Consider the following 22765-nt stretch of genomic DNA (forward strand, 5'->3'; position numbering starts at 1 on the left):
TAAATAACTACCATTAGACAAAGTTTGGAGCAATAAATGAATCTGTTCAAAACTTGTGCTGGCTAAGACTGTTGATTTGTTCTATACAGCTCAGTGAGACAGTTTACCTGTCGTAGGTCGATGAAAGCCAGCTGGAGTGTGTCTCCTTGAAAGCCAGGCACCGGCTCTGAACTGGCAAACACTGAGAGGAAACAGAAATACCACCAGACAACAATCAAAGACATTAGCAGAATACAGTACACATAGCTAGTATAGCAAAAACGGTGGCTCCTGGTCAGCTTCTTAGTAGGGACCACATATAAACACAATGGACATAGCTGAGACACAGTTAATGAAATACCCCTAGGCTATTAGAGTTTTACACCTTGGTTAGTCTAACCCTTCCAATTATACTTTCATCAGTCAAAATGAATGATACATATATTTGTACTTACATTCACACTGAATGACGTCCAAGTTGAATTGCTGAATGGCCCCCATACTGATCTGTTTGAGTTCTGTGTCCAGCAGCATCTGCATCAGTGATGTGGACAGATGCTTGCAGGCTGACATACAAGCCGTCTGGGCCACTTTACCCTACAGAAAGAGGGACAGGGGAAAGGAAGGAGGAAAGAGAAGGATGAGAGGAAGGATGAGAGGATGCAAAAGAGGAGGGAAAGGTGGAAAAGTGTAGGAGAGATTAGGATGGGGATGAGAAGGGCAGAGAATGAGCACGCCTATTTGGGGAAAGACCACTTGACTTTTAGCGAGATATTGTCTGAGAGTGTGGCATACACGGGCAAAGTGAACAGCTGATTGCCAACCAGACAAGATAGTTTTGAACGCTGACCAAACCAAAACAGGAGTTGCTGCTGCATACAGTACATGCCAAGAGACCTTTCAGCCTCAGCAAGAGCAGCACAAGACTGAAGACTGCGGAGGCAACACTCACTGCAGACACAGTCTACCTTCTCTGCACCATGTATACTAACGTTTACATCAGTGCCGATGGAAAGGTGCACGAAGCTTTTAAAATGGTGATTTCTATCGACATCCTGCATATGTCGATACAAATTGCAATGTCAACAGCCAATGACAATGACTAATTGACAGGAGCAAGATACAATGCATGTAAAACATAGACAAAAGCATCAAGACAGAGCATGTAGGTGCTTGGTGGTACACAAGTTGTTGATGAACTCCATTATGACTTTATCAGTGGTTAGAGCTATTTCCTGGAAGCAGGAACCACTAATGTGTGCAGTTGTCAAGTGAAAGAGAAGTAAAATGTACTTTGTCAACATGCAGGATAGGCCCCTGCATGGTTAACATTCTGAATTTAAAAAAACTACTTTGGTTAGGTTTAGGCAACTTTGGTTAACTGAAACAACTTAAGTGAAGTATGATAAGTTAAGTATGTTACGTATGTGACGCAAGTCCACTTACGTACATAAGTTGGTTTCACACGGGGCACGAACAGCGGGCTCCAGGGCAAAAGTCCTATGTGTTTTTGTAACTTAAGTTAGATGCACATGTTAAGTTTGTTATGTTCGAGACGTATGTTATGTATGTTAATTATGTTATTTACGTGATGTAAGTTATGCATGCTAATCATGTTATGTATGTTAATTATGTTCTGTACATGACATAAGTGATGTGTGTTAATTATGTTATGTACATGACATAAGTTATTTACATTATGTATGTTAATTATGTTATATACATGACGTAACTTATGTATGTTAATTATGTTATGTACATGACGTAAGTTATGTGTTAATTATGTTATGTACATGATGTAATTTATGTGTGTTAATTATGTTATGTACATGATGTAAGTTATGTATGTTAATTATGTTATGTACATGATGTAAGTTATGTATGTTATGTACATGATGTAAGTTATGTATGTTAATTATGTTACGTACATGATGTAAGTTATGTATGTTAATTGTTATGTACATGATGTAAGTTATGCAAGTTAATTATGTTATGTACATGAAGTAAGTTATGTATGTTAATTATGTTATGTACATGATGTAAGTTATGTATGTTAATTGTTATGTACATGAAGTAAGTTATGTATGTTAATTATGTTACGTACATGATGTAAGTTATGTATGTTAATTGTTATGTACATGATGTAAGTTATGCAAGTTAATTATGTTATGTACATGAAGTAAGTTATGTATGTTAATTATGTTACGTACATGAAGTAAGTTATGTATGTTAATTGTTATGTACATGATGTAAGTTATGCAAGTTAATTATGTTATGTACATGAAGTAAGTTATGTATGTTAATTATGTTATGTACATGATGTAAGTTATGTATGTTAATTGTTATGTACATGAAGTAAGTTATGTATGTTAATTATGTTATGTACATGAAGTAAGTTATGTATGTTAATTATGTTATGTACATGATGTAAGTTATGTATGTTAATTGTTATGTACATGATGTAAGTTATGTATGTTAATTGTTATGTACATGATGTAAGTTATGCAAGTTAATTATGTTATGTACATGAAGTAAGTTATGTATGTTAATTATGTTATGTACATGAAGTAAGTTATGTATGTTAATTATGTTATGTACATGATGTAAGTTATGTATGTTAATTATGTTACGTACATGATGTAAGTTACGTATGTTAATTACGTTACGTACATGAGGCAAGTTGAGTATGTTTTGTTAGCTAATATAAGTAAAAAAAAAGTTGTTTTCACATGGGACACAAACAGCGACCTTCTGGTTGAAAGCTTGTTGTACCCACCCATCCATCTCATTAAAGAGATCTGTATGGCAGGAACTCTCATGTTACCGTGGATATGATAAAACATCACAATCTGTCACTGAAAGGTAAGAAACCACTTACAGTGCTATTCATTCACACAAAAAACAAAAACCACAGCCCAACACATGCAGGTAAGGCACAACATAAACTCCTTCAACAACTTTACATACAGTATGTAACACTCCACAGCAACATGTTTACAACTCCAAAGTAAATAAGAATTGTAAGCGTTTCCACAACTTGAGGTGTTTTTTCTTGATTTTGCTCCTTTTGTGAGCAGGGATGTTTGTGGAATTTCTATAAATTATACCTTCCCTCAAGTGTCTAAAACGCTAACAGTAACTTTGAATGGATCTGTAAATAAGAGTTTGTGGTAAACAGGAACAGAACAGCAGCTCAACACAATCCATTCTCACAGATACCCATGCAAAACTCTCAAACCAAGGGATGATGTGGTGACCCCAATGTCAAGGAAAATGCACAGCCGATTATCACCCTGAATAAAAACAACACCGAAGAGACAATCAGCGAGTCCTTTTATTAAAAGGTATGCGAGTAAAAAACATAAATCACTGATGGCACCTAGCTAAGTTTTTCTTGGGTTTGATATAAGAAATGTGAGTGTTTAGCTTCGGAAAACAAAAGAATAATCTCTGGAATTCCTTTGAGCTCCACAGCATCCCTTTTAACATCCTTCATGCTGACAAATGAGCCGCAGACGGACAGCAGTGATGCATGGTGTGGCAGCAACGAGGTCTGTCCATTCACTCTAAGCTGGTATCACATCTCAGCCTATTGACTGCAAGTTTGTTCTATCACAAAAGTGAATTGCTGACTCTGCATAGACTGGTTTCCACCTCAGGGATGATTCACACACACAGATATGGCCCAAAGAGAAATGCACTCCAATTTAGAAAACTCAGTTTTAAGTCATTAAACCCAAAAACTGAGCTTTTTGAAAATAGTCTCCAAAATGTCAGCTTGGTGTTTTAGTGTAGACGTGGGAAATGAAGCCTAAAGTAAGCAATGAAATGAGCCTGACGGTGTGCTGTGTAGCAGTAAATATAGGAAGAGCCAATCACACAGCACAGCTGTTACCAATGAACTGTATTTATGTTCATCGGTCGGACGACAATTGTAAAATAGTGATTTAATTGATGTCTCAGTGCTGCAACCTAAAAGTTACCGTTTGACTGGTAGCATTCCTGAGCGGGGTCAAATCACTGGTTTTATTTGTTCAGTTTTAGAAAAATATGTAAATGTAAATACGTAAATACAACTATATCATGAGTTTGGACAAATTACGGTTTAACAAGCTAAGACTCAGCAGAGCAACTAGACTGTCTTTCCTAGTCCTTACAGGAAGCTGGCTGTAGTGCATGGTAAGAGAGAAGATCAGCGTTTCTACGCATTTTCTACACTCTAATGTGGACAGAGATCGTTACAAAGACTAACTGAATAGTGTGGAAATGTGTTGTTTTAAAAGTAAACCCCTTGTACTCTTGGTGCCTTGAAATCGGTCACTTTTAAATAATTGCACCATGATATTGTATGAAAGCAAAGCAGCACACCTCTTCTCAAAGGGATCACATTACCCAGAATCCCTTATGTTAGATTCCTTGGCCTGATGCCACACACTATCATGCCGAAAACAGAACATGGTATGTAATTATCAAGGACCTTGATGCCCTGAGGTTCCTAAGATTCCACTTGAGCATGGAAGTCTTTCTGGAACTTTATGTGTGACACGGACAACAAAATCAAAGACAATGAAATGCGGTTTAAAGCTCAGAAAAAGATCTTAAGTGGAGCTTTGAGTTGTAATTACTTTGTCACACAAGATGACAGTTGCTATTGTGCACGACTTTGAAAAAGTATTTCATAACAACTACACATAGCTTTTTATTCTGAAATCATGCCTCTGAAACCAAACCGCTTATATAAACAAGACACAATAACACAAGATTAGCCACTGAATGACATGTCATGTCAAGGGAAAACAATATTGACTTTGTATTACAAGAGTGACGTTGACTTGAGATGAGTGAATAATCTTTCTTGGCCAGCAAAATGTAGCGGCCATTAGAGGATCTTCCCCTGTTGCTTTAGCTGTCAGCTGTAGTGGTTGCTGCTTGGTCGTCTCTCACTCAAAGTCCCTCTGGACCACTATATTCATTGCGAAGACGCAAATGTAAAGATTATTCTTTAATGTCCTCAGTAAGGGTGACAACAGGTGCCAGAAGAACCAACAAACCTGGAGTAGTGAGCTTCTACAGTCAAACATAAGCATGCTTTTCATCTCCCCTCTGCCCGTAGAATGGCAGCATAGTGTTGGAACAGCAAGGCAGGAATACTCACCGACATCGACGCATGGTCATTGTTGTTATTCTGAGCAGAGACACCCCCAAACCAACCAAAAATGGCAGAGGGGAAGGGAAAGAGGGAAAGGACAGGAAAAGAAATGTGGCAACAATAAATGGACAGGAGGAGGTAAATTCAACTGGAGATATCTCGCATGCTTGACAAGTCAAATTAATCAAGGAATAAAACTGCTAGTAAAACAAATTAGTTACAGTACTGTTTATTACCAGGGGTGTGGATCGGGGGACAGGAGACATTTTTGGAAAAATGAAAATAAGCTAGAACTCATTCAGGACATGATAAGAGATGTAGGGGAGAAGAGCAGGCAAGTGGCCCATTGAAAGTGCAACTGAACCAGCTGTATATGTCAGCTTATCTGGGCCAAAACACATTTAGTGGTCAAGTTGTCCACACTTAGATATCAACAAATGGGTCTTGCTGGAAATAATGTCAGTATGCAAAAGCAGTATACAAGTCAGTAACAGCGCAGTTACCATGCATATGGACAGCTACCAATGCTACACATACTCAGTTCAACTTTACATCCATACCATACATCAATTCACTTTCAGACAGCACACACATTTAATAGGGATGTGATCAACATGTAGCCAAACAACAGTTGGGGTTTAGAGAAAATAAATTTAAAAAAAGCAATTATCACATCCCTTTTATCAACAAAAACAGTCAAAACTGCGGCACACCATTTCAAAGCCGATAAAATGGGTCTAAAAACCAAGAACACACTGTCCCACAGTTCCAAGACAAAGGTGGCGGGTTGAACAGGTAACAGGTTAGTGTATGGTGGATCAGACTCACCGGGAGATGTGTGAAGACCTGGAAAGTGGAACGCAGGAAGTTGATCAGGTCCATGAGGTATCCAGAGGCACGGCCGTCCGACTCAGCCATACCCCACTCATAGTCTGCTAGCTGGATGAACTCATCAATCTTCTGGTTGAGTTTGGTATAAATCTCTCCCTCTGCAGCGTGACGAGCATCCTGGGAAATATATTCCATAAGCCCCTTTGAAAGACTTCATAGGACTAAATTCAGTTTTAAATACAGTTGTTTAATCATTGAGGAATAGAGACACTAATTATCATTTAGCAAATCTAAGAACCTTTAGGCTAGCAACGTTATGCTACCGTTAGCCAATGTGGATAGCTGAGTAAGCTTGATTTTTCACTTCTTCCCAACTAGTTTAAAGTTGATCTAGAACTGTTGGAAGAGCAACAAGTCCTTAAAAAAGCACTCCACCTATTTAGCATTGAAACCCTGTATCACTGTCAGATTCATGAATGGAAGAAAAAAAAGACTAAGGGTACATCCCAAGTCTCTTAATTGCATCCCTGTTTCCTTCACTTGCGTCCTTTCCTTGCGTCTTAGTCCCTCCCACCAGGGATGCATGGAGAGACGCAAGGAAACCATGCGAGGAGAGAGGAACGAGGAAATATGTTTTAAGAGACATGAGACGTCCTTTCCTCAGTTGCGTCACGTGAAGCGACGTCTGTTTCTGATGACTGAGGATCAGCTGATCACAGCTGATCAGCTGTCAGTCGGCTTTAACAGCTGGAGAGACTTTTGATAAGTTAGTGTCTGTTCACATGATCACTGTACTTAATAACAGTAACTAATAATACTAATAACTAATAAAGACACTTCATCACTGAGAGTAGAGGTGTTTTCTCTCTGTAGCCTGTTACCTCTTATTAAAACTGTGTCCTGTTTTTAAGTGCAGGATCGACTTCTACGTCAGAATTTATGAATTATTTGCGTCTGTCATTTTGAAATTCTGATTCTGACATCATTATTAAATAACCCAGAATATGATTATTGTTTCTCTTGAATACTGGAATTAATTTATTAGGCTCCATGTTTCAGGTTAAACTTAAATGATAGAACTCATCTAACCTGACAATCAGGAATGATCAGCCTCACGTGATCAGAAATGATAATAAATGATGTAAAAAGTGTTTGGTCTCTCCAACTCTCTCTCACTTTAATTGTTTCCATAATAAAAGTTATTGAGAGAAACATCAGATCATGAAAAGACAAATCTTTCTAATAAATTAAGAAAGTTGTTTGTGGTCGTTTTGTTGTTCAGTCTACAATAAACTTATATTTAGACCAGATGTTGAATCAGAAACCTAATCAAATATAAAACTTGAGTTTAATCTCTGATCTGTCTTCACTCTGGTATGAAACTCCAGTGATATTTTAAAAAATCAGATCAGTCCGATCGGCTGCAGCGTCCAATCACATAACTGATGAACAAAGAGGGGGTGTGTCGGCCGTTAACACACTTCCTGGAAGGCTGTTCTCGTGCGTCCTCGCTCATGAAACGCACAAAAACCATGCATACACCATTCCCCACACACTAGAGCTGGTATTTAGAAAAAGAAGAATGTGCCCGCCTCACGCATACTTTCAGACCAGGTGGACACAGTTTTACCGGAGATAGCTGCGGGTGATATGATATGGTGGACATAAGGGATGTTCCTAATGATTAATGTCCCTGACATTTAAACAGAAGTTAAAACTTCTCGAAAAGTAAGAAAACAGTAAAAAAAAGAGCACTATTTAATCTATAAGGTTAAACATCGTTGGAAAAGCCATTTGAAATCGTTAATCACAATTTCCAATAACCAAATCATATTTGCAATACTGCTGAATTTATATATACATATATGTACATATCTATACATATATATGTATATATCTGGCATTAGGCCACTTCGATAAATCATAGCACCCTAAGTCGCCAGCTTTAGTCTGCTAGTAAGCTAATTTCAGTGTGCTGCTGGCCAATTCAGTCGATCAGTAGAGAACCAGACTGACTGCTGAACCCAGGCGCTGTTGGAAAGAGGAGGCGGTGGTAGGCGACTTTTAATTGACTAGTCGTCCAATCACGCACATCCCAAGTGGACATGTTAAGGATAAGGTGAGAGATTGGCCTTACAGTTAAACATTGTCTGTTTTGATCATTTGACAAATTTCTTGATTTTGTTATAATTGATCTAGTCTACCCAGCGATCTGTAAAATTTCATAGGCACATTTATAAAACTCACTGAATAATATGTATGAGTGATGATTTGTATTATTCTTTTTACCACATTTGAGCCGTCATCTCCTGGTCAATAATCTTCTGATTCTATCCTGAATTGTGCAGCTCTGTAAGGCTGATGATGAGGAGCTATCACAGTAATGATGGCTTAAATGTGATGAACGAGTGGTAGGACTGCTATAAATAGCCAGAACACTGTGTAATGACAGCTGCTCTGGTGCTGTTGCCTTGTGCACATGCGCCCAGCTCCACAATTATTGAGCTTCACTAAAACAGAGCATCAGCACAACTTCATAATTCTGATAAAAAGATTGATGAAGTTTGGCATTTTGGCCGTCGCCATTTCGTTTTTTTGGAACCAGAAATGACACGAGAATGTGGAGCTAAGTACAACCGAACACTGAAGAAGTTACAATGAACTTTCATGAACTGAAAACACTGTAAAAGGATTAACACTCTAATACGAAAAAACTCCCAGAGCGGACGACACCATGGTAACAACCTGTCAATCACAGTAAGCCCGCCCTAAAGCATACTCCTCTTGAAACTAGAGATTGAGAACATAAACTAATGTTACAATGTTTACTGAGGTAATAAATCAAGACAGAAGTAGAGTCATTTTCTCATAGACTTCTATACAATCAAACTTATTTTTGCAACCAGAGGAGTCGCCCCCCGATGGCCATTAAAGAGAATGTAAGTTTAAGTTTACTTTTCCGAACTGGAGGCTGCGGGCTGGTCTTGGAACTGTTTTTCAGCACCAAGGACAAAGGAAATAATGTACCAAGCAGCACCCTTTGGGTCATTTTGTGTGATTTAGAATATATATATAAATAATGAAATGCAAAACACAACATATGGCAACAAAGTGTATGATTAACACAAAGAAGAATCCACATTTACCTTGAACGTGGACAAGCCATAGAGTCTTGTGGTGTGTACTGTTTCGGGGGAGACATTGGTGATGTTCGTTATGAACTCCTCCAGATACTTGCATGCCTGCTCCAGGTGGGTGGTGTTGATGATGATCTGCACCAGCTACAGGAAGAAGGTGAAAACTTCAGACTGAATGACTTACTTCTTGGTGTAGATGATGATTAGTAACGGCAGTGTTGCTCCTACCTCAGTCAGTCCTATGTGAGGTTTCTTGATGAGGTTTTGCAGACAGCTGCTGAGCGTTCTTGTCAGCAGCAGGTTGGTTGATTTTCGCAACATGTCGTCAATCTCTGTAGAACTGGGTACACAAACAAACTTTACATCTAGCAAGTCCAGATATACTAGAGTTGCACAACAAAGAGGCAAACAGTCAGGAGGATTGGAACTGCAGAGGTGTTCTAGTGTCCACCTCAACATACTGAAAGTGAAAAAATGGTAATTGCTTCATGAGACCAACCTCCGGTGTAGCGACTCAGAGAACTTGAGGCTGGCATAAATTAACTCTTTGACCTGTGTGTAGATCTGAGGGACAGACTGGGACATTGGCAGCTTCTTTGGAAAGTCCTGCTGCTTACACACACACACACACAAAAAACAGAAAACAACCATATTAAATGACTCCTTATCTAATATAAGGACCCAGATTAAAAATGTCAAGTCTCAGTCCTTTGCTTCCCTGGTCATGGTTCTATTAACATAAATGATAAATGTTGTGGAAGGTAAGGGAGGGTAAGAAAGTGTAGTTGAAGGGTGAGTTTGTGAATTATTATTGGGGATCTTGTATGTCATATGGGAAAAATGTATTCGGCGGTGACGCTCAATATCCATAGAGCGTGTGCTTTGATCTTTAACGTCGGATGGCTGTGTGTCTGTCCTATTCGATCGAGCCGTCGCTGTGGGGCCCATTTTGGCAGTGCGGAGCAGAGAGACGCTTCTGGACGCTTGTAGAGCGCTTCTGAAACACTTCTGAAATGAGCTTCGGTGCATCAGGTAGAATCACAACCCTCGTCTGGAGCCGTACTAGAGCGTGCGCTCAGAGAATCCAAACGTGCAGCGCTTGAAGGTGTGTGTGTGGATCAGAGGTGTTGCTTCCAGAGGCTGCCAACTTCCTCCGATAAAGTGTACAGATTGCCTCATTAATGTTATCAGTGGTCCTATTAGCTTTAGGTTTAAATCATAAATATGGTCAAACAGGTGCTTGTGTTTTTTGCTTTGACACCAAATCCTCCGTCTGTCAATTGTCCTTCCTCTCGTCATGCGATTGGTTGAATCTGACTCTTGCTACTTTGTGCTGCTGTACAGAGCAGACATTTTATTTTCATAATTGTAGCGTCTGACGACCGATAACACAATTAGTATTTTAAAAATTTAATTTGTAATTATTATAATTTCACAAACGTGGGCGCTGATCCGCGAAAATGAAGAGAATGGGTTATATTTCTATATGGGGGCGCTGGGGAAGTCATATGATCCTTGTTTGGTGTATAACACCAGTAACACAGACCACCGCAGGAAACCTAGTGTCTCTATGAGTGCACTATTAAGTAATCCACATTTGAAGTGTTGCCTTGGATGTATAGGTTTGTGAGTGTATGGGAGTGGAGCTGGTTACCTTCTCTATCTCAGCATCGTGGAAGGGAAAGCGGCTGACTACCAGTATATACTCCTCCTCTGTCTCCACTGGAATGGGACTGTAGTTGTCCAACTCGAAGATCTCCCTGTGGAAAATAACACAATTTAGTGTTTGTGAACACTTATTAGAGCTTTAAGAATCTCCATCTTTGTTTCACTATTGGGTACTCAGAGTACTACTGTACTCAAGAGTACAGTCAGTTCAGTTGGTACTATCATATGTCATCCAAAGATGTCAGTATAATGTAGTTTTATTTGTACAAAATATCAAATGGTCACAATCGTCATGAAGACTTGTACACCTGTTTAAGACAACAATCAAAGACCTGAGAACAAAGTAATACTACTTGGTACGGGGTTATTTTGGTCGATACCTTGAAGGTATTAAGTACCAATACACAGCCCTAATATGTATTGACATATTTTATGTTGAAGAACAAAATGTTACAATCTACAAAGTTTATTTCAGGGATCTCACTGAAAACCCATCGACTTCAAGACGAGGGAACCAGCAAGAAGAATCCTGAATCCTGGTTTCAGGAGTCATTGCTGCAGCACCCGATAAGTCACCTTACCTGGACCAATAGTTACACAACAGTTGAAACAACACATTCTAATGTATTTTAAAGCTGAATCAGAGATGGAGAGCTCTCGTAGTGATGATGATATCTAGCTTATGAATGAAAGTAGACTGTGGCTCAGTGGTAGAGCAGCCTGTGATTGAAGTAGTCCTTCAATCACAGGATCGGCGGTTCAATCCCCAGCTCCGCTAGTCCATGTCGATGTGTCCCTGGGAAAGACACTTTGGGGACACTTAACCCCAAATTGCTCCCGTAGCTGTGCCTACGGTGTGTGAATGTTAAATAGTCCTGATGGGCAGATGGCACCTTGCATGGTAGCCCATGTCATCAGTGTATGAATGGGTGTGAATGGATGAATGACGACATGTAGTGTGAAAGCGCTTTGAGTGGTCTGATGACTAGAAAAGCTCTATACAAGTACAGTCCATTTACCATTTAGATACTTTCATTCAACTTGATCCGACAGCTTTATTATTGCTAGAGTGACCTCAGCCTGTAGTGATGACTGAGATCATTTATTAAATCTTGTAACAGAAACAGATTTCATTGGCCAAAGCTAATCTATTAAAAGGGTAAAAGTTCCAGCAACGCAAATGTTTTGCTGTGCAGCGATCATATTAACACCAGGATTTACCCACCTGCTTGGTTTCAACATCTCACTTGTAAAATGAAGTTAAGAAATGTAATAATAGACGAACAGTCACATACGTCGGCTAAGCCCACCTGAAAACCAGCGCCCACTTCTTCAGGAGAGTTTCATTGTACTGGTCTCTGACCTCAAACAGCAGGTCAAACAGCCGGTTGACTGGGAAACCATAACCCTTTGTACACAAACAGACATCACACATACAGACGATAAAGTGTGTTAATGTCAGTTGTTCTGCACCCGTCAGAATCCCAACATGTTCAAATGAAGTACAGCTTTGAATCCACCTGTAGTGTGTCAGCGAAGATGACTATGAGGTTCTTCAGCTCCAGGACCAGGTCTGGGTCATCACAGTATGACTGGGAAAAAGAAAAGGAACATCATAATCAGCAAACATCACTCCAAAGTTGCATGTGGGGGAAAAAATTGGTGGCAACAATAACAAAGTAATCATTTATGAAGAAATGTTAAAGATATTTGTAAAGCACTGTGTTGTTTAGCTACAGTGACTTTAATAGAAACAACTTTTTGTCATTTTTGCTCCAATTGTCACTATAAACTGACAGACATGAGACAGACCTTGCCTGAGAGAAAACAACCAATCAGAGCCGAGGAGTCTCTAACGCAGCTGTCAATCACTGTTGCTGTCAAACTAGGCAGCACTGATCTAATATGGATCAAGACTGTTATTCCTCACCTCGAATGTTTTTAGAAGCCTATTTTAGTGCATTGCTGAGCTGTGAAATGTTTGTGACCCGGCCGCCATGTTGGAAAAACTCGAGCCAAAACCAAGCACCACCCACCTGCCTGAGCAAACTTCTTTCATTTTAAAAGTAGTTGTCATCTGATAAATAAATACGGCTGTAGAATCCTACACCTGTGAGTGCAAGTACAATTATGCTTGTTCAATTCACTGTTTAAAAACACTCATTTAATATGCATTATTATGTAAGGAAAGTGAATCAGTGAACAAAGTTGGGATTTCGGACACAGCTCGACAGGCGTAGCAAGAGTAACTGAGGGGGGAGGGGCTTAGCTAAGGGTCAATCCGCACCAACAAAGTCTCTCCATTTTTCTGGAGTGCCGAGTGATTTATGACCCTGAAAGCAGCACAGTGGAGTCCCTTAACGGCGACACAAGGATCCTGACAAACACAGGAGTGTGTAAATCAACTGAGCAAATGAACACAGCCTGAGATTTGACGTAAAGCAGCGGCCGCCTGCCTCTTTGTTTACTCAGACACACACGTACACACACCAACAAACCAGCTGGAGACTTTGCTACCAGCAGCAAATCACAGCACTGGCAGGAATGTAGACAGTTCTATTAGCCTGTATGTACAATGTTCTGATCCGTGCCATTTGTAAATATGACGTGACCTTAGTCATTCTTTTAACTTAGCTATATTAATGGATTGGTAACAGTTGTGTTATGAGGGATTTGTTTATTGAAATATGTGAGCACCATCAGCATGAAGATCTTTTATTTTTAGCCATAAAATTGTGGACCTTTTTACAATAAATTAGAAGTGGTCTGGCTCACAGACAGACTTTCTCCCTGTGGGCTGGCCATGCAGTGGTTGGAAGGACAGGACCCCTGGCAGTGTGGAGCTGCCTGTGTCATGGCCCAGCAGAGGGGCTGCAGGCCAGGGGGGGAGACCAGGGGCCTTTGTTAGTCGTCTCCCCCCACGCTGTGCGGCCCATTCTCCGGCCTGTTAGCATAATCCCCTGGGTCATTTACAAGTGACTGGAGCCCAGCGGTCAGGAATATGCCTTCTTAATCTGCTGTTATTGTTGCAATCTGTCTCTCATTAAGGCCCCAATGACCTCCTCTTTGGCAGCATGCGTATGTGTGTTTTGACCTTTTCTCTTGAGAGTGACATCATTAGGGTGTTTGTGGGTGCACTGACCTCCACAGTGTTGTGTGTGTGTGTGTGTGTATCATCCAGTGAAAGAAGGTTCTTCCAGGATAAATAGAACCACAGCAGGCTCTATTATCTCTAAACAGTCTCCTTCTCATCCACAGTCCACTCCCTGCTGTTTGTGTGTGTGTGTGTGTTCATGCATGTGCGTGTGGGCATGCATGAGGGCCTACAGAGTGTGTGCGGAGCACAGCGATGATCTTGGACAGGGCCATGTTCCACAGTTCATCAGTGAAAGCTCTGGTCACCAGACCCCGCGTGGCATGGAGGATATGGTCTTCCACAACAAAGAACCTAACACAGAAAAAAACACACATCTTAACACATTTATTTATGTTCAGATTGAAACCAACAGGACTGATTAGGGTTGTAAAATTCCAGGAATATTCAAAGTGGAAACATTCCATGAGAATTAACTGGAATAAAATGGAAATATATGGGTTATTTCCATTAATTTGTCAAATACATACAATGTCAAATGTGCCATGCGGTGAGTTAGTTAGCTAGCAAGGTAACTAATGAATAAAGGTGCTTTTAGAATTCGAGCCCACAATGTGCCATGTAAAAACTTAGGAGTATTAAAGAAACAACTGACTCACACATATTTTACAACAAAGAATGAATGGAAATAGATCAATTAAAACTCTTCAATTAGCTCCGTCAAGCTCCGTCCCACATGGTAACAGCTAGCGAGCAAAAACTAGCAGAAAATGCAAAGAAGTTATAAACTGTGTACTATGTTTTAGACTGCTACCTACCATTTAACTCAAAATAATAAATATCTAAATAAATAGTCTATACAAATATCAAAGTGAACATAAAACTCAAAGTAATTCATAAGTAAAGCTGGAGCTGAACATCAAACTAACCATAAAATCTGGATGAGCCTTTTTATAGAGAAGTGAAAGGTTTCTCACCACATCTGCTGGAGTTTATGACACTACTTTTGCATACGCCGTTTTTAATTCACCAGTCACTCTGAATTTAATCATGAGTAGGGCTGCAACAACGAATCGATAAAATCGATAAAATTAGATTATTAAAAGAGTTGGCAACGAATTTCATTATCGATTCGTTGTGTCGCGCGATTATTACGCCACTCAATAAGTCGCGGAGCTGTTTGAGTATAAAAAAAAAAGTTGAGTTGAGCGTAGGCAGAGCAGAGCGGAGTACGTGTTGTGGAAGTCACAGATATGCCGGAAACTAAACGCCGTCATGTCTGGTTCATAACATTGTCCAGAGGAGCTCTGTGGATTTTATCGAGCTGTGTTCACTGTGTCTAGCGAGCCACAGGTCGCTGTTTACTACAGCTGTATGAACACAACATAAACTGATCTGGCTGTGATTTAACGGCAATAAACCGACAAAAAGGGACTCTGAAATAACTACGTAATGATGCCGATTTGTAGGCTACTTGTCTTCTCAATGGAGCTCGGATGGATCGGTGCTAGGCTATGCTAACATTGTAGCAGCTCCACCAACACTCAGAATAACCTCATGTAGACGTAAATACGGCAGCGTCTATTCATTGTTTGTACCATATGCTTTACACACACACATGTATACACATAGTTTGGTCTCTATTGATATGAGGTATCGTAGAGCTCTGGGTGAACACAGACGGCTACAGTATTTGTTTCCTGATTCAACAACAGCAGGACGTCACTGATGACAGGAGGAGCATCGCAACGCTGATAGGCTATCATGCCGGGGCGAAGTCATCCAAGGTGTGGGAGCATTTCACACTAAATAAATTTAAAAAGTGTGTTAATTGCAAGATATGCAAAAGCGACATGGCATGGCACGGGAGCACCACGGTGATGATTCAGCACCTAAAACGTAAACATGTTGGAGTCCTTGATGAGGAGGAAGTGAGGTCAACAGCAGGGTAAGTCACTACAGAATCCTACTTTTGTTCCGTGTTGAAGTGAGGAACGTAACGTCCCTCCAGCAGCTCTTCTGGTGCTGGTGTTTACTCGTTATCCAGCTTGACAAGCATGACAAGTTAGCGTTAGCTCGTTAATAACAGTAGTAAAGCAGGGGTGGTATAGTTTGCAAGACTAAAGACACGTTTTTATTCACTCGCCTTTTTTGGCCCATTAATATCCGATTCATCGATTAATCGAAAAAATAATCGCCAGATTAATCGATTATTAAAATAATCGTTAGTTGCAGCCCTAATCATGAGTAAGAGAACCTCCTGAAATATGATTTGATGGATTACATAGTTGGAATATACTCTTTCTATCTACAATGTGCCATTTCATGCGGGATTTAACAGTTGTTTTGATTATTATCGAGAGTTAATGAAATGCACACAGATATTTTGTTTCTGGAGCCTCTAGGTGATGTCGACCCGTGTGACTGGTGGCGGCTGCTCATGTGACGGGAGAATGCACTGTGCATACAGAGGGTTGTAACTTACTGAATTCCAATTTAATGGGATGCTGGCAAGTTTGTGTGATGGATGAGTGCTGCTGAATGTAGCGCAGGTTACAATTCAATTAAATGGGCAGACTTTTAACCAATACGTGGCATAAGACCTAGTATTTGTTTTTGTATGTGTATTTCACCAATAATTAGGGGCTGAGCACCGACTCGAAACATAAGCAAACTTGGCATACAGATTACAAGCCCAGAATTTAGTTAAATAATATGGTTTTAATGCTTAATGGTTTTTAGCGCCCCCTACAAAATTTCGATGAAGCAGCCCTCGCAGTACGTTTCACATAGATTTACAAAATTTGGTATGCAGATAAATAACATTTGGACTCTTCACATTAAGTCTCTTGGAGCCATGCTCTAAATCCAACCGGAGGTCAGCCATTTTGAGTTTTGTATGAATTTCTAGTGTCGTTTTTGTCATTTCCAGGCGCTGTTTAACAAACTCCTCCTAGGGAAATAATCTAATCAACTTCAAATTTGGTCAGAACAATCTAAAGACCTTTGTGATGAAAAGTTACTCAAAGTTTGTTGTTTCGTGAAAGGCCGCTGCTGTAGCGACACATTCTTTGCCATGCAAAATTAAGGTGTTTTTGAGGGGCTAAAAATGCTCAAAAAATAACCAAACTTGTCAAACACATTTAAAATCCTGAATGTAGTTATCTGATTTTAGTGATTCAGAGTGGCAAGTCGGCTCAATAGCGCCCCCTACAATATTTCGAAGATGCAGCCCTCGCAGTACGTTTCACCTAGATGTATACAATTTGGTAAGCAGATCTGTCACATGTAGACTTAAAAAGTCTTTGGGGTCCATGCTCTAAACCCAACCAGAAGTCAGCCATTTTGAATTTTGTATGAATTTCTCGTATTTTATTTTTCCATTTCCAGGTGCTGTACTACGAACTCCTTCTAGGGAATTAATCCAATCAGTTTAGAATTTGGTCAGAACAATCTAAAGACCTTAGCAATTAAAAGTTACTAAAAGCTTTAGGTTTCATCGAACGACGTGGATATGGTGTGATGGCCATTTTACATGGTTCACCATCATCCATCAAGCTGTTGTAACTCGACTGTACTTTGTCAAAACTGTGCAAAACTTGACATGCTTGATGACTGTCATGACTTTAGGACTTCTGCATGCCAATAATAACTCATTGTCATAGCGCCACCTACTGATAACCATGGTAAGCAGGATTCTATAATTACAGCGGCCCAAACACTGAACTTATTAAAAGGGTTTGTGGGCACACCATGAGAAAAAGACTTCTCTGATCTAAACATGTGCAAACTAAGATGCTTGGAGAGCAGAAATTGGATAAAAAAGGTTTCCAAATCATGCTTTTACATGCAGTTTTCATTCGGAGTAAATTTAATTGTTTTTGTTCGTTTTGGTGCCAGGCTGTAATGTAAAGTAATTTCATGAAACGTGAAGTTTGTTTAATAAAATCAAACTGCACCCAGCCTAATTTGTATGACAGATTATTCTACATTGGCTCACCTTGTGGCTTAAACTTATTTCTTTACAAAAATATGGGTTTTTTTTCAGATGGAACTATACATTCTCCTATTTCTCCTCGACTCTTCCAGCTTTGAGTCACTCAGCAGTGATTGTCAGAGCTACCTGCACAAACAGTCGGTTTTGAGACCTGCATTTACTTTGACAGTCTGTTATGTTACTAACAATGAAGCGCATTCACACACATTCAGTTTCTTGTCAATTTATACAGGCTTACAGTTATGATTGTATTCGGAGGTACACTCAAAAGATTCGAGGCTTAAGACCTGGCAAAATGACCTGGCTACGCCATTGGTCGACATAGGAAATACCGTTTAACTCGTGCACGCAGTGTATGATGGTCACAGAAATGCATGGCCGCATCCACCAGAGGCCTGCCAGTACCCTCGACGTGCGTGAATATGTGAGGGCCCGATCAATGTTGCTTGCAGCTTTAATTTTATTTTGAAATTGTGCAAGAATTTAAAAATTCCTAAGTTTAAATTTCCCTTGGAAAATGACAGAAAATGTTCCGACTCTGCAACCCTAGGACTGACTGACAAGAACTTGACTGGACACACTAATCAAACAGAGTTAAAAGGTCAGCAGAATGTAGCATTAAAGACAATATTCTGTATTGTGATAATAGGAGGAACATCTTACCCTACTATCTGATTGAAGTATCTTCTGTAGCCTTCCACTGTCTCATGCTGGACAAACACACAGACAGAAAGCCATGTTTGCACACAGTGCAGGAATGCATAAAATATCATATTATATATATATATATATATATATATATATATATATATATATATATATATATATATATATATACATATATACATACATACATACATACATACATACATACACACACACACACCTTGGCAGCTGGTTGCCAAACAGAACAGCAATAAATGATACAAGAATAAGGTTTGAACTTTTAACAATGCCTATACATATATATATACTTCTTTAGCTGACTCTCTCACTCTTAACATTAAATACTTGACTATATTTCCTGTTGACGCCTTTATGCTTTTACTTATATTACCTTTCAACTTATTTTGATAGCGTAGCAAGCAGAGTTCCGAGCGTGCGGTCCAAAGGGGGAGAGAGTGCGTGTGTGAAGGTAGCAGTAAGGTCATAGGTGTAAACATTGCAGTGCAGCGTGTGTACAGCTCAGGCTGCGACAACTTTGACCTAGGGCTGGGCGGTTTTAATTTCCCGTATGATATGAATTTTTCATATACCGTCATACAGCACAGCCGAAACAACTTCTGTCGCTCTTCAACAGGCAGCAAAATATATTGTTCGCGGCTGAGAGCGGTACAGTTGGAGCTAGTTGTGTTAGCTGTATTGAGAGGGAACCCTGGTCATGGTCATAACTTTATAACAACAATTAATAACCACAACTAACGCTCTTTAACAGAGCAAAACACCACGACACAACAGTTTGTGACACATAAACAATTTGTAGCACTAATAATTGTACATTTATAAAATTTCACCGCCGAACTGCATGCTGGGGACAGCTCGCTAACAACAGTCTGCTAACAGCTGGGAGAGGCTCTGTCGCGGCAGTAACGTAACATAAAGAACAGAAAAGAGAGATGCAGGATGAACAAAGACTGAAGAACAAAAGGTATTTTGGTCAGACACATATGCAACGCTGATTACCGTAATATGTGTGGTATTTGTTATAAATGTATGTTGGTACATAGAGGGTGATAAGAAGCTGTACATGGAGGGGCTTAGGACCCAGGGGAATGTAGGTGAAGGAAACAGGAAGTGACGGAACGGAAGACACGCCACACAAACAGCTGTTCACCGCTCGCTGGCCGGTTGGCCGGCCGGTTCTTTTCGGCGTTAATTAATTAATGCTTTAACGCGAAGAAAGAAAATACCGTGATATACCGTGAAACCGCCAGAATCTTACAAAATACCGTGATATGCATTTTTGGTCATACTGCCCAGCCCTACTTTGATCCCCCTCCACTTTTCTGGTAGAAAACCTGGAACGTTAGCGTTGGCTAACCTGGTAGAAGTCAATGAGGTGCACAGGGGTAGAAGCATGCATTCCTGTTCGCCATGGTGTCTTCTCCGCACTACTACTAGGGGGCAACAAAGACATAACTTTTCTAATTCTACTAGTCGTGGCTTTAAGTCAAATTGGAATGCAGCTCTTTAGCAGTGTATTTGTCTTTTAGTGAATCGTACACATTAGCCAAGCAAATAACTGGAAGGGTCTGTCTGTTGCAGCTTCATTTGTTTATTTACTCAACTTGGGTCAAAGCTGCTTCATTTTGCCTAACACAATAAGAGATGTGAATTCCTGCTGTGAACTACAAATTGAATGAGGTTCTTTGAATTTCACAAAAATGCATTACATGTGTGTTTTATGATACTATAGGAGCCATTGGTTGTAATGCTTTCTGAGGCTGCTTGTGTGTTGCTCACCATGTTAGCCTGTGGCTGCAGCACTAGCCGGGCCTGTTTCTTCCTCTGTTTCCTGTAGTAGTTCTCAAATGTTTCTCGGTCACCCTGCAGACACAGAGAAATACAACAGGCTTCAATAACCTCTTCAAAAGTTACTGACAATGACAAAAAGAAAACAATTAGTTTTGTTGTACGCCAGATGGCCTTTATATTTATAATACAAATAATGATAACAATATTTTCAGCAAGCTGGGTACATTTGAAAATTGTAGCTGAGAAAGTGAAAGCGAGACACTCTCCTAAACCATTATTCTTATTATCAATGTGATTACCAATCTGAATTTAAAAAATGAATAAAGTGTAGAGTAGCACATCTAATATTCTGTGAGCTACGGCAGTACTGTAAAGCAGGGATGAAGGCAGCTCCAATGAACAGAGAAATGTAGTATTCAGTGTGAATAGGCTTTGGATCAATATGATGATGCTGTTCTGCTGGGATGGACTTGAACCCGTTTCTGCTTGAGTCCTCTAACACGACAGTAAACCTTTCAGTATCTGTGGTGAAGTCCCATTAAAGCAGAGGTCCTACAGAAATGGTCAGTGAGGAGGTCATTTATTCCTTAAGTGGAGAGCAAGGCCGTCCTTCAATCAGAGGATCAGCGGTTCGATCCCCAGCTCCACTAGTCGCATGTCGATGTGTCCTTGAGCAAGACACTTGACCCCAAAATGTCTCCCGTAACTGTGCCTACGGTGTATGAATGTGATAGAATCTGAATTGTAAGTCGCTTTGGATAAAAGTGTCTGCTAAATGACTGTAATGTAATGTGTATTAGTGTGTGTGTGTGCGTGCAAGTATGAGTGAGAGAGATAAAGAGAGACAGAGAGAAACACCTACCAGCACAGTGTAAATGTGTAAACACCTGTAGACAGGTGAGAAGTCCACCAGGTCCTGAGCTGTAAGAACCTGTCAAACACAGAGGACGAGACATACATTTCTTTACCATTTTCTTTATACTCATTCTGACTACAGCAACCAATGAAAACAAGTAGCAAGCTGGTAACTACGAAAAATGAATGTACTGCTTTTACAGTTATCTTACAGAGCTGCTTTATGCTTGAAATGTTGATTATGCAACATCAAAAAAAAAATCTTTCAAGGAGACTGTAAAACCCATATATATACAGTATATATATATATATATATATATATATATATATATATATATATATATATAGTAAGGGTATACATATACATATATATATATATACAGTAAGGGTATACATATACATATATATAGTAAGGGCTAATGACCTGAAGGAGCAGGAGCTCCAGCAGGTGCCAAAATCGAGACCCAGGGCAGCTGATTTCATCCCTAAACTAGGGGTGACAGACGATGTGGAAGCATACCTCCATGCCTTTGAAGCTACTGCAGCTCGAGAAGAGTGGCCGAGAAGACAGTGGGTTGGGCTTCTGGCGCCTTTCCTATCCGGTGAGGCACTTAAAGTGTTTCATGATGCAGAGGCCGATATTGCCCATGACTACAACCAGTTAAAGAGAGAGATTTTGAGTCGCCAGGGGCTCACTAAATTTAGCATGGCCCAACATTTTCATAACTGGTCTTTCCTAAGTGGAGAGACGCCCCGGTCCCAAATGCATGAGTTGATAAGAGTGACGAAAAGGTGGCTAGAACCGGACAAACACAGCCCCACAGACATTATAGAGACCCTGGTTATGGACAGGTATCTACGGGGTCTGCCTTATGAGGCCAAACGGGTAATCAGCCACCAAAAGTTAACGACGGCCACAGAGTTGGTAGAAGCGGTAGAGCAGTACCAGGCGGCCTCAGACATGCTCCGCCCACCCCGTAAAGACCCCAGGGCTTCCCTCCCTGCCCGGCCACATGTGCATCGCCAAAGTGGTCTTACACCGGCCAACCCTCACTCTAACACACCCTTCAGAGGCAGTAGTCAACCTGTGCAGCACCGCGTGGTTCAGAACCCGGAGGTCCGCCAGTGCTATCACTGTGGCCAATTGGGCCACATCTCATGGCAGTGCGAAAAGCTAGACGAGCCCATGCCCACAGCCGAGTCCGCCAGTGGACCACATGTCCACTTTGCTGCCCTGCTGGGGGAAAGTAGGGACAGGCGACCCACGTGCCCCGTAAAAGTGAATCAGCGCGATGTAGAAGCCTTGCTCGACTCTGGAAGTGCCAGGACCCTGATCCAGGAGGCTGTCTTGGAGGCATCTTTCCCGGCTCAAGGCAACCTCATCCCGGTGGTTTGTGTCCACGGAGACACCCGTGAGTACCCAACCACGGTAGTGAAACTCACCACCACTAAGGGCACATTTAAGGTTGAGGTGGGGGTCATCCGGTCCCTTCCAGTCCCAGTCCTGATTGGGCGGGACTGCCCGGCCTTCCGGATGCTGTGGAGGGAAGCACTAAAGAAGCTCAGTCGAGAGCCACGGA

The 22765-nt window shown here is 40.6% G+C and overlaps 2 protein-coding genes across 10 annotated transcripts in view; one reads left to right on the plus strand and one right to left on the minus strand.

Moving 5' to 3' along the window:
* exoc6 (exocyst complex component 6) overlaps positions 1-22765 on the minus strand; it is a 64390-nt gene that overhangs the window by 15281 nt on the left and 26344 nt on the right. For 4 of the 8 annotated variants that reach the window (XM_076092950.1, XM_076092954.1, XM_076092956.1 and 1 more), the window contains 14 exons: positions 21193-21261; positions 20319-20402; positions 18519-18565; positions 14092-14212; positions 12285-12356; positions 12075-12172; positions 10751-10856; positions 9596-9708; positions 9325-9436; positions 9106-9240; positions 5957-6136; positions 5135-5164; positions 435-576; positions 108-181 (listed from right to left, as the gene is read on the minus strand). In XM_076092950.1, the coding sequence (XP_075949065.1) occupies positions 108-181; positions 435-576; positions 5135-5164; positions 5957-6136; positions 9106-9240; positions 9325-9436; positions 9596-9708; positions 10751-10856; positions 12075-12172; positions 12285-12356; positions 14092-14212; positions 18519-18565; positions 20319-20402; positions 21193-21261 (1383 nt within the window). Of the gene's footprint in view, positions 1-107; positions 182-434; positions 577-5030; positions 5165-5956; positions 6137-9105; positions 9241-9324; positions 9437-9595; positions 9709-10750; positions 10857-12074; positions 12173-12284; positions 12357-14091; positions 14213-18518; positions 18566-20318; positions 20403-21192; positions 21262-22765 lie in introns of those variants that run through there. The other 4 variants (XM_076092951.1, XM_076092953.1, XM_076092952.1 and 1 more) reach the window with 4 other exon arrangements.
* Positions 21564-22765, plus strand: part of LOC142951429 (uncharacterized) — a 4177-nt gene continuing 2975 nt past the window's right edge. For both annotated transcript variants that reach the window (XR_012954571.1, XM_076092958.1), the window contains exon 1: positions 21564-22765. This exon is cut by the window's right edge and continues 1296 nt beyond it. Coding sequence is in view for 1 of the 2 variants with exons in the window: in XM_076092958.1 (XP_075949073.1) it covers positions 21892-22765 (874 nt within the window). In the remaining variant the exon portion in view is untranslated.

Source organism: Anarhichas minor, unplaced genomic scaffold (genome assembly GCF_050575085.1).
Source record: "Anarhichas minor isolate MPS153535 unplaced genomic scaffold, ASM5057508v1 ptg000017l, whole genome shotgun sequence".
Classification (NCBI taxonomy): Eukaryota; Metazoa; Chordata; class Actinopteri; order Perciformes; family Anarhichadidae; genus Anarhichas; species Anarhichas minor.